The following is a 10,786-nucleotide window of genomic DNA, read 5'->3' on the forward strand; positions in this document are numbered from 1 at the left end:
TTATCATTTTTTACAGCTTTTAATTTCCTTAAAACCGGTCAAACAAGATGTTTATATGCATCAAGTCAAAAACAGAATACTTGATTATGACGAATAATAACAGGATATTGGTGTGCATGAATAATAACAGGATATTGGTGTGCATGTAAACATGGTAACCTGAATAATAACAGGATATTGATGTGCATGTAAACGTGGTAAGCTGAATAATAACAGGATATTGGTGTGCATGTAAACGTGGTAACCTGAATAATAACAGGATATTGGTGTGCATGTTAACATGGTAACCTGAATAATAACAGGATATTGGTGTGCATGTTAACATGGTAACCTGAATAATAGCAGGATATTGGTGTGCATGTAAACGTGGTAACCTGAATAATAACAGGATATTGGTGTGCATGTAAACATGGTAACCTGAATAATAACAGGATATTGGTGTGCATGTAAACATGGTAACCTGAATAATAACAGGATATTGGTGTGCATGTAAACATGGTAACCTGAATAATAACAGGATATTAGTGTGCATGTAAACATGGTAACCTGAATAATAACAGGATATTAGTGTGCATGTAAACATGGTAACCTGAATAATAACAGGATATTGGTGTGCATGTAAACATGGTTAGCTGAATAATAACAGGATATTGGTGTGCATGTAAACATGGTAACCTGAATAATAACAGGATATTAGTGTGCATGTAAACATGGTAACCTGAATAATAACAGGATATTGGTGTGCATGTAAACATGGTAACCTGAATAATAACAGGATATAGGTGTGCATGTAAACAAGGTTAGCTGAATAATAACAGGATATTGGTGTGCATGTAAACATGGTAACCTGAATAATAACAGGATATTGGTGTGCATGTAAACATGGTAACCTGAATAATAACAGGATATTGGTGTGCATGTAAACATGGTAACCTGAATAATAACAGGATATTGGTGTGCATGTAAACATGTTCAGTGCTGTTTGAGAAAGAGCAGCTAAGTGAGGTGAATACCAGTGTTTAGTCACCTCCTTTGTGGTTTGTGAATAATCACTTTGTTGGCAGATCAATGACTATGAATTACTAATGTAATGATGATAATCAACCTCCTTCAATACATCTTTAATCTGGAATGGCATCTTTAATCAACCATCGTTGGCCGCAGAGTGCCTCAGATATATCTTACCACACACCGAGCGGTGGAAACACTGACGTCACACGTCCGTAGCCACCTTGTCAAGCGCTAAGAGTTTTATTTACAATCAGTTTATTTGCAGAGGAGCAGCCACAAGCACAGGCTGTGTCCCAAATGGCACTGCAATCCTATGTAGTGCACCACTTTTGACCAGGGACCATAGTGCTCTGGCCAAAAGTAGGGCACTATATAGGGAATAGGGTGCCATTTGCCACACAGCCACTGCATGATTTCTGTTCTAATCATGACTAGTGGAGGTTTAATAGGCCAGTCTATTTATGAGAGCCACACTCACCACTGTCATGTTCCTCTGATTGGTTCAATTACAGAGGCCCTCAAACAACACTCAGAACCCTGGCTGCCCGCCACACTTAAGAGGAAGTAGGGTTAGGATGGACTGTAAACTAGGTTCAGGACTGTTGCTGCCACCATGGACTGTAATCTAGGTTCAGTACTGTTGCTGCCACTGTGGACTGTAAACTAGGTTCAGGACTGTTGCTGCCACCATGGACTGTAAGCTAGGTTCAGGACTGTTGCTGCCACCATGGACTGTAAACTAGGTTCAGGACTGTTGCTGCCACCATGGACTGTAAGCTAGGTTCAGGACTGTTGCTGCCACCATGGACTGTAAGCTAGGTTCAGGACTGTTGCTGCCACCGTGGACTGTAAACTAGGTTCAGGACTGTTGCTGCCACCATGGGCTGTAAACTAGGTTCAGGACTGTTGCTGCCACCATGGACTGTAGGCTAGGTTCAGGACTGTTTCTGCCACCATGGACTGTAAACTAGGTTCAGGACTGTTGTTGCCACCATGGACTGTAAACTAGGTTCAGGACTGTTGTTGCCACCATGGGCTGTAATCTAGGCTCAGGACTGTTGCTGCCACCATGGGCTGTAAACTAGGTTCAGGACTGTTTCTGCCATCATGGACTGTAAACTAGGTTCAGGACTGTTGCTGCCACCATGGACTGTAAACTAGGGTCAGGACTGTTGCTGCCACCATGGACTGTAAACTAGGTTCAGGACTGTTGCTGCCACCATGGGCTGTAAACTAGGTTCAGGACTGTTTCTGCCACCATGGACTGTAATCTAGGTTCAGGACTGTTGCTGCCACCATGGACTGTAAACTAGGTTCAGGACTGTTGCTGCCACCGTGGACTGTAAACTAGGTTCAGGACTGTTTCTGCCATCATGGACTGTAGGCTAGGTTCAGGACTGTTTCTGCCATCATGGACTGTAGGCTAGGTTCAGGACTGTTTCTGCCATCATGGACTGTAGGCTAGGTTCAGGACTGTTTCTGCCATTATGGCACATCGGTCAGAATGCAATGAACAAGGATATGGCGAACAAGAGTGTGGAGAACCAGAATGTGGCGAACAAGAGTGTGGAGAACCAGGATGTGGAGAACAAGGGTGTGGAGAACCAGGATGTGGAGAACCAGGATGTGGAGAACAAGGGTGTGGAGAACAAGGGTGTGGAGAACCAGGATGTGGAGAACAAGGGTGTGGAGACCAAGGGTGTGGAGAACCAGGATGTGGAGAACAAGGGTGTGGAGAACAAGGGTGTGGAGAACCAGGATGTGGAGAACAAGGGTGTGGAGAACAAGGGTGTGGAGAACCAGGATGTGGAGACCAAGGATGTGGAGACCAAGGGTGTGGAGAACAAGGGTGTGGAGAACCAGGATGTGGAGAACAACGATGTGGAGACCCAGGGTGTGAAGAACCAGGATGTGCTGAACAAGGATGTGGGGAACAAGGACCTGGAGGTCTGAAAGGGAGATAAAGAATGTAAACATTAGGAACACACAACAAAGGAGCAGACATGACAAAGTAGTGCCAGAGGGTTATCCTACCAAGCAGGTCTGAGGAGATAGAGACGTAACGTTGATCAACTCTTGGGTTCAACTCAGGATAACCGGTCAAACGAACGTGGCTCACCTTTTAGCCAGGGACATTTCTATGGCAATGAATCCTCCAGAACTAACCAGGCTAACTCAGAGCTAACTCCATTTATCCTGCATTCAGAACTAAGAATTTGTTCTTAACTGACTTGCCTAGTTAAATAAAGATAAATAAAAAATGGACTGTTAGGGATTAGCAGACGGTCTTATCCAGAGCGACTTACAGTTAGTGCGTTCATCTTAAAATATCTAGGTGGGACAACCACATATCACAGTCGTAGTAAAGTACATTTGTCCTCAATAAAGTAGTTATCAGCAAGGTCAGAGTTAGTAAGGGGGGGGTGGGGTGGGGGGGAGCAAGTGGGAGTGTTAGTTCACAAAAAAAAAGATTGAATCCCCGAGCCGACAAAGTTAAAATCTGTAGTTCTTCCCCTGAACAAGCCAGTTAACCCACTGTTCCCCGGTAGGCTGCCAGTTAACCCACTGTTCCCCAGTAGGCTGCCAGTTAACCCACTGTTCCCCGGTAGGCTGCCAGTTAACCCACTGTTCCCCGATAGGCTGCCAGTTAACCCACTGTTCCCCGGTAGGCTGCCAGTTCACCCACTGTTCCCCGGTAGGCTGCCAGTTAACCCACTGTTCCCCGGTAGGCTGCCAGTTAACCCACTGTTCCCCGGTAGGCCACCAGTTAACCCACTGTTCCCCGGTAGGCTGCCAGTTAACCCACTGTTCCCCGGTAGACTGCCAGTTAACCCACTGTTCCCCGGTAGGCTGCCAGTTAACCCACTGTTCCCCGGTAGCCTGCCAGTTAACCCACTGTTCCCCGGTAGGCTGCCAGTTCACCCACTGTTCCCCGGTAGACTGCCAGTTAACCCACTGTTCCCCGGTAGGCTGCCAGTTAACCCACTGTTCCCCGATAGGCTGCCAGTTAACCCACTGTTCCCCGGTAGGCTGCCAGTTCACCCACTGTTCCCCGGTAGGCTGCCAGTTAACCCACTGTTCCCCGGTAGGCTGCCAGTTAACCCACTGTTCCCCGGTAGGCCGCCAGTTAACCCACTGTTCCCCGGTAGGCTGCCAGTTAACCCACTGTTCCCCGGTAGGCTGCCAGTTAACCCACTGTTCCCCGGTAGGCTGCCAGTTAACCCACTGTTCCCCGGCAGGCTGCCAGTTAACCCACTGTTCCCCGGTAGGTTGCCAGTTAACCCACTGTTCCCCGGTAGGTTGCCAGTTAACCCACTGTTCCCCGGTAGGCCGTCATTGTGAATAAGAGTTTGTTCTTAACTGACTTGCCTAGATAAAGAAATCTCTCCTCTACTTTTAGCCTTATCCACAGGCTAAACCGGTGCCCCAGAGTCGAATCATTGTATCAGCAAGATTCCTGAAACCCATCAAAGAGCCCTGTTCGATTTTGTAAGTTCAACTTGTGTGTGCATTTGTCCCTGTGTGAATGTGTCTGTGTATTGTGTTAATATACAGGGAGACCCTACTACATAATCACAGTTGTTTGTGATTGATATTGATCTGAACTGTTGCATGATATTAATTGTGTTATAATTTAGCAATAAGGCCCGGGGGGGTGTGGTATATGGCCAATATACCACGGCTAAGGGCTGTTCTTATGCACGACGCAACGCGGAGTGTCTGGATACATCCCTTAACCGTGGTATATTGGCCATATATCACAATAAACCCCCAAGGTGCCTTATTGTTATTATAAACTGGTTACCAACTTAATTAGAGCAGTAAAAATACATGTTTTTGTCATACCCGTGATATACGGTCTGATATACCACGGCTGTCAGCCAATCAGCATTCAGGGCTCGAACCACCCAGTATCCAGAGCATTCATCTTAAAATAGCTAGGTGAGCCAGCCAGGTTACTACGGTCGTAGTCAGTATGTTATGTGTTCTGATTGTGAAGAGTTCTGATTCTCTTGGCAGTGTGGTAGCGAATGGTGATGTGTTGAACCCAGCGTTAAGGCTGCTGATACCCCAACGGATACTGGGCCAGTACGACAGGGTTCTGGAGATGATCACTGACAAAATGGGTTTGAGAATCCTGGGGTGTGTACGAAGGTACCAAACGTCATTGGTTTCACTTAAATAGATGTTGATCGATTATTAAGTCAATTATTAATCTGTTTCATCAACTTTTGGGGCTCAGTTTCCCAGACAGATTAAACCTGGTCCAGGACTGAAAAGCATTACTCAATGGGGATTCTCCAATTAATTTTTTTTTTTTTCAGGATTAGGCTTAATCTGTGTCTGTGAAACTCGCCCTGTGAGTTTCATTGTCAACGTAAGATTAGATCTGGTTTATAACGTAAATGACTGTGATGTGTGCGTTCTTCCTCTTTACAGCCTTTACACCTTTGATGGAAATCATGTGAATGATGGAAAGGACTTGGAGAGTGGACAGTTTTACGTGGCTGTTGGGAGAGACAAGTTTAAAAGACTTCCTTACAGTGACCTTCTGTTCACCAAACCAAGGGGCATACGAAGGACTACAGGGTGAATATCTCAGAAGTCTTCTGACTCATGGATTGTTCCTTTATTCAGTCCTTACTTCATTCATTGTTCTCTCCTTTTTTTCACTCTCTCCCTCTCCGTTACAGACGTTTCTTACACTTGATGTGTGAAGCACAATGCATTTCAGACGGTTGGGTTTTCTGTTTCCTGTCAATCATCTGATCGTTCTTACACGTTACGTTTTGTTTTTCCAGATCCAAAGCTTCCTCATTACCGCCCATATACACATCTGGAAAGCAGAACAGAAACAGTGTAAGTATTGTCTTGAAAAGCCAACTTGAAAAGCCAACTTGAGAAGCCAACTTGAGAAGCCAACTTGAAAAGCCAACTTGAGAAGCCAACTTGAGAAGCCAACTTGAGAAGCCAACTTGAAAAGCCAACTTGAAAAGTCAACTTTAAAAGCCAACTTGAAAGCCAAGTTGAAAAGCCAACTTCTTTGAGAATGAGCTCTTATTCTTTCTTTCTGTGAGCAAGTCTTCTTTATAAAACAGTTGACTTATCTAATGTTGACGCTGCTTTATCAATCCGTACGATTAAACATTAAAACAGTTGACTTATCTAATGTTGACGCTGCTTTATCAATCCGTAAGACTAAACATTAAAACAGTTGACTTATCTAATGTTGACGCTGCTTTATCAATCCATCAGACTAAACATTAAAACAGTTGACTTATCTAATGTTGACGCTGCTTTATCAATCCATCAGACTAAACATTAAAACAGTTGACTTATCTAATGTTGACGCTGCTTTATCAATCCATCAGACTAAACATTAAAACAGTTGACTTATCTAATGTTGACGCTGCTTTATCAATCCGTACGACTAAACATTAAAACAGTTGACTTATCTAATGTTGACGCTGCTTTATCAATCCATCAGACTAAACATTAAAACAGTTGACTTATCTAATGTTGACGCTGCTTTATCAATCCATCAGACTAAACATTAAAACAGTTGACTTATCTAATGTTGACGCTGCTTTATCAATCCATCAGACTAAACATTAAAACAGTTGACTTATCTAATGTTGACGCTGCTTTATCAATCCATCAGACTAAACATTAAAACAGTTGACTTATCTAATGTTGACGCTGCTTTATCAATCCATCAGACTAAACATTAAAACAGTTGACTTATCTAATGTTGACGCTGCTTTATCAATCCGTAAGACTAAACATTAAAACAGTTGACTTATCTAATGTTGACGCTGCTTTATCAATCCATCAGACTAAACATTAAAACAGTTGACTTATCTAATGTTGACGCTGCTTTATCAATCCATACGACTAAACATCCAGACCAACAGAATATTCCTGAGTTCTCTTCTATATAAAGGACTTTGTAACCTGATCTTTGGACTTTATGAATACAATGTGATTGACTGATTGTATATCTCACTCTAGTTGGCGGTGCACCACAGTAAGTCTATGTGGCGGTGCAGAGAGCCAGCAGACTCCAAGATATCTGCGCATGATACGGACCGCACGTTGTCCTTCGTCAGGCAGATCTCCCAGCAAAGACTCATGACCCTCAGGAAGAGGAGGAGTGGTCTCAGCATCTCCCTGGGAACACAGGACAACGGTAGGAATGGCCCCCGACTGACTGAGATACTAGAGGTACAGCTGACTGAGATACTAGAGGTACAACTGACTGAGATACTAGAGGTACAACTGACTGAGATACTAGAGGTACAACTGACTGAGATACTATAGGTACAACTGACTGAGATACTAGATCTACGACTGACTGAGATACTAGATCTACAACTGACTGAGATACTAGAGGTACAACTGACTGAGATACTAGAGGTACGACTGACTGAGATACTAGAGGTACAACTGACTGAGATACTAGAGGTACAACTGACTGAGATACTAGAGGTACGACTGACTGAGATACTAGATCTACAACTGACTGAGATACTAGAGGTACAACTGACTGAGATACTAGAGGTACGACTGACTGAGATACTAGAGGTACGACTGACTGAGATACTAGAGGTACAACTGACTGAGATACTAGAGGTACGACTGACTGAGATACTAGAGGTACGACTGACTGAGATACTAGATCTACAACTGACTGAGATACTAGAGGTACAACTGACTGAGATACTAGAGGTACAACTGACTGATATACTAGAGGTACAACTGACTGAGATACTAGAGGTTCAACTGACTGAGATACTAGAGGTACAACTGACTGATATACTAGAGGTACAACTGACTGAGATACTAGAGGTTCAACTGACTGAGATACTAGAGGTACGACTGACTGAGATACTAGATCTACGACTGACGGAGATTCTAGAGGTACAACTGACTGAGATACTAGAGGTACGACTGACTGAGATACTAGATCTACGACTGACTGAGATACTAGAGGTACAACTGACTGAGATACTAGAGGTACAACTGACTGAGATACTAGATCTACGACTGACTGAGATACTAGATCTACAACTGACTGAGATACTAGAGGTACAACTGACTGAGATACTAGAGGTACAACTGACTGAGATACTAGAGGTACAACTGACTGAGATACTAGAGGTACAACTGACTGAGATACTAGAGGTACAACTGACTGAGATACTAGAGGTACGACTGACTGAGATACTAGAGGTACAACTGACTGAGATACTAGAGGTACAACTGACTGAGATACTAGAGGTACGACTGACTGAGATACTAGAGGTACGACTGACTGAGATACTAGATCTACAACAGACTGAGATACTAGATCTACAACTGACTGAGATACTAGAGGTACAACTGACTGAGATACTAGAGGTACAACTGACTGAGATACTAGAGGTACAACTGACTGAGATACTAGAGGTACGACTGACTGAGATACTAGAGGTACGACTGACTGAGATACTAGATCTACAACAGACTGAGATACTAGATCTACAACTGACTGAGATACTAGAGGTACAACTGACTGAGATACTAGAGGTACAACTGACTGAGATACTAGAGGTACAACTGACTGAGATACTAGAGGTACAACTGACTGAGATACTAGAGGTACAACTGACTGAGATACTAGAGGTTCAACTGACTGAGATACTAGAGGTACAACTGACTGAGATACTAGATCTACGACTGACTGAGATACTAGAGGTACAACTGACTGAGATACTAGAGGTACAACTGACTGAGATACTAGAGGTACAACTGACTGAGATACTAGAGGTATCAACTGACTGAGATACTAGAGGTACAACTGACTGAGATACTAGAGGTACAACTGACTGAGATACTAGAGGTACAACTGACTGAGATACTAGAGGTACAACTGACTGAGATACTAGATCTACAACTGACTGAGATACTAGAGGTACGACTGACTGAGATACTAGAGGTACGACTGACTGAGATACTAGAGGTACAACTGACTGAGATACTAGATCGGTACAACTGACTGAGATACTAGAGGTACGACTGACTGAGATACTAGAGGTATCAACTGACTGAGATACTAGAGGTACAACTGACTGAGATACTAGAGGTACGACTGACTGAGATACTAGAGGTACAACTGACTGAGATACTAGAGGCGTATCTGAGGTACACTGACTGAGATACTAGAGGTACAACTGACTGAATCTAGAGGTACAACTGACGAGATACTAGAGGTACAACTGACTGAGATACTAGAGGTACAACTGACTGAGATCTAGAGGTACAACTGACTGAGATACTAGATCTACAACTGACTGAGATACTAGAGGTACGACTGACTGAGATACTAGAGGTTCAACTGACTGAGATACTAGAGGTACAACTGACTGAGATACTAGAGGTACGACTGACTGAGATACTAGAGGTACAACTGACTGAGATACTAGAGGTTCAACTGACTGAGATACTAGAGGTACAACTGACTGAGATACTAGAGGTACGACTGACTGAGATACTAGAGGTACGACTGACTGAGATACTAGAGGTTCAACTGACTGAGATACTAGAGGTACGACTGACTGAGATACTAGATCTACAACTGACTGAGATACTAGAGGTACAACTGACTGAGATACTAGAGGTACAACTGACTGAGATACTAGAGGTCCTACAACTCGACTGAGATACTAGAGGTCTACAACTGACTGAGATACTAGATCTACAACTGACTGAGATACTAGATCTACAACTGACTGAGATACTAGAGGTACGACTGACTGAGATACTAGATCTACAACTGACTGAGATACTAGAGGTACGACTGACTGAGATACTAGACTGACTGAGATACTAGAGGTACAACTGACTGAGATACTAGAGGTACAACTCAGAGCAGGGCTCTATGGGGGTGTGGTCACAGCAGGGCTCTATTGGGGCGGGGTCAGAGCAGGGCTCTATAGGGACGGGGTCAGAGCAGGGCTCTATGGGGACGGGGTCAGAGCAGGGCTCTATAGGGCGTGGTCAGAGCAGGGCTCTATGGGGACGGGGTCAGAGCAGGGCTCTATGGGGACGGGGTCAGAGCAGGGCTCTATGGGGACGGGGTCAGAGCAGGGCTCTATGGGGACGGGGTCAGAGCAGGGCTCTATGGGGGCGTGATTAGAGCAGGGCTCTATGGGGGCGGGGTCAGAGCAGGGCTCTATGGGGGTGGGGTCAGAGCAGGGCTCTATAGGGACGGGGTCAGAGCAGGGCTCTATGGGGGTGGGGTCAGAGCAGGGCTCTATAGGGACGGGGTCAGAGCAGGGCTCTATGGGGACGGGGTCAGAGCAGGGCTCTATAGGGACGGGGTCAGAGCAGGGCTCTATGGGGATGGGGTCAGAGCAGGGCTCTATAGGGACGGGGTCGCGGGCTCTAGGGGAGGGGCAGGAGGGCTCTATGGGGACGGGGTCAGAGCAGGGCTCTATGGGGACGGGGTCAGAGCAGGGCTCTATGGGGACGGGGTCAGAGCAGGGCTCTATTGGGGCGTGGTCAGAGCAGGGCTCTATAGGGCGTGGTCAGAGCAGGGCTCTATGGGGACGGGGTCAGAGCAGGGCTCTATGGGGACGGGGTCAGAGCAGGGCTCTATGGGGACGGGGTCAGAGCAGGGCTCTATGGGGACGGGGTCAGAGCAGGGCTCTATGGGGACGGGGTCAGAGCAGGGCTCTATGGGGGCGTGATTAGAGCAGGGCTCTATGGGGGCGGGGTCAGAGCAGGGCTCTAT

The 10,786-nt window shown here is 45.3% G+C and overlaps 1 protein-coding gene across 1 annotated transcript in view; it reads left to right on the plus strand.

The window, feature by feature from the left end:
* Positions 1-10,786, plus strand: part of LOC139572423 (uncharacterized protein DDB_G0286299-like) — a 39,641-nt gene that overhangs the window by 4,201 nt on the left and 24,654 nt on the right. Inside the window, exons 3-7 of the mRNA XM_071395173.1 lie at positions 4,412-4,500; positions 5,032-5,166; positions 5,452-5,601; positions 5,814-5,871; positions 7,024-7,201. Coding sequence (XP_071251274.1) covers positions 4,412-4,500; positions 5,032-5,166; positions 5,452-5,601; positions 5,814-5,871; positions 7,024-7,201 — 610 coding nt within the window. The remainder of the gene's footprint in view (positions 1-4,411; positions 4,501-5,031; positions 5,167-5,451; positions 5,602-5,813; positions 5,872-7,023; positions 7,202-10,786) is intronic.

The sequence above is a fragment of the Salvelinus alpinus genome, chromosome 4 (assembly GCF_045679555.1).
Source record: "Salvelinus alpinus chromosome 4, SLU_Salpinus.1, whole genome shotgun sequence".
NCBI classification, from domain to species: Eukaryota; Metazoa; Chordata; class Actinopteri; order Salmoniformes; family Salmonidae; genus Salvelinus; species Salvelinus alpinus.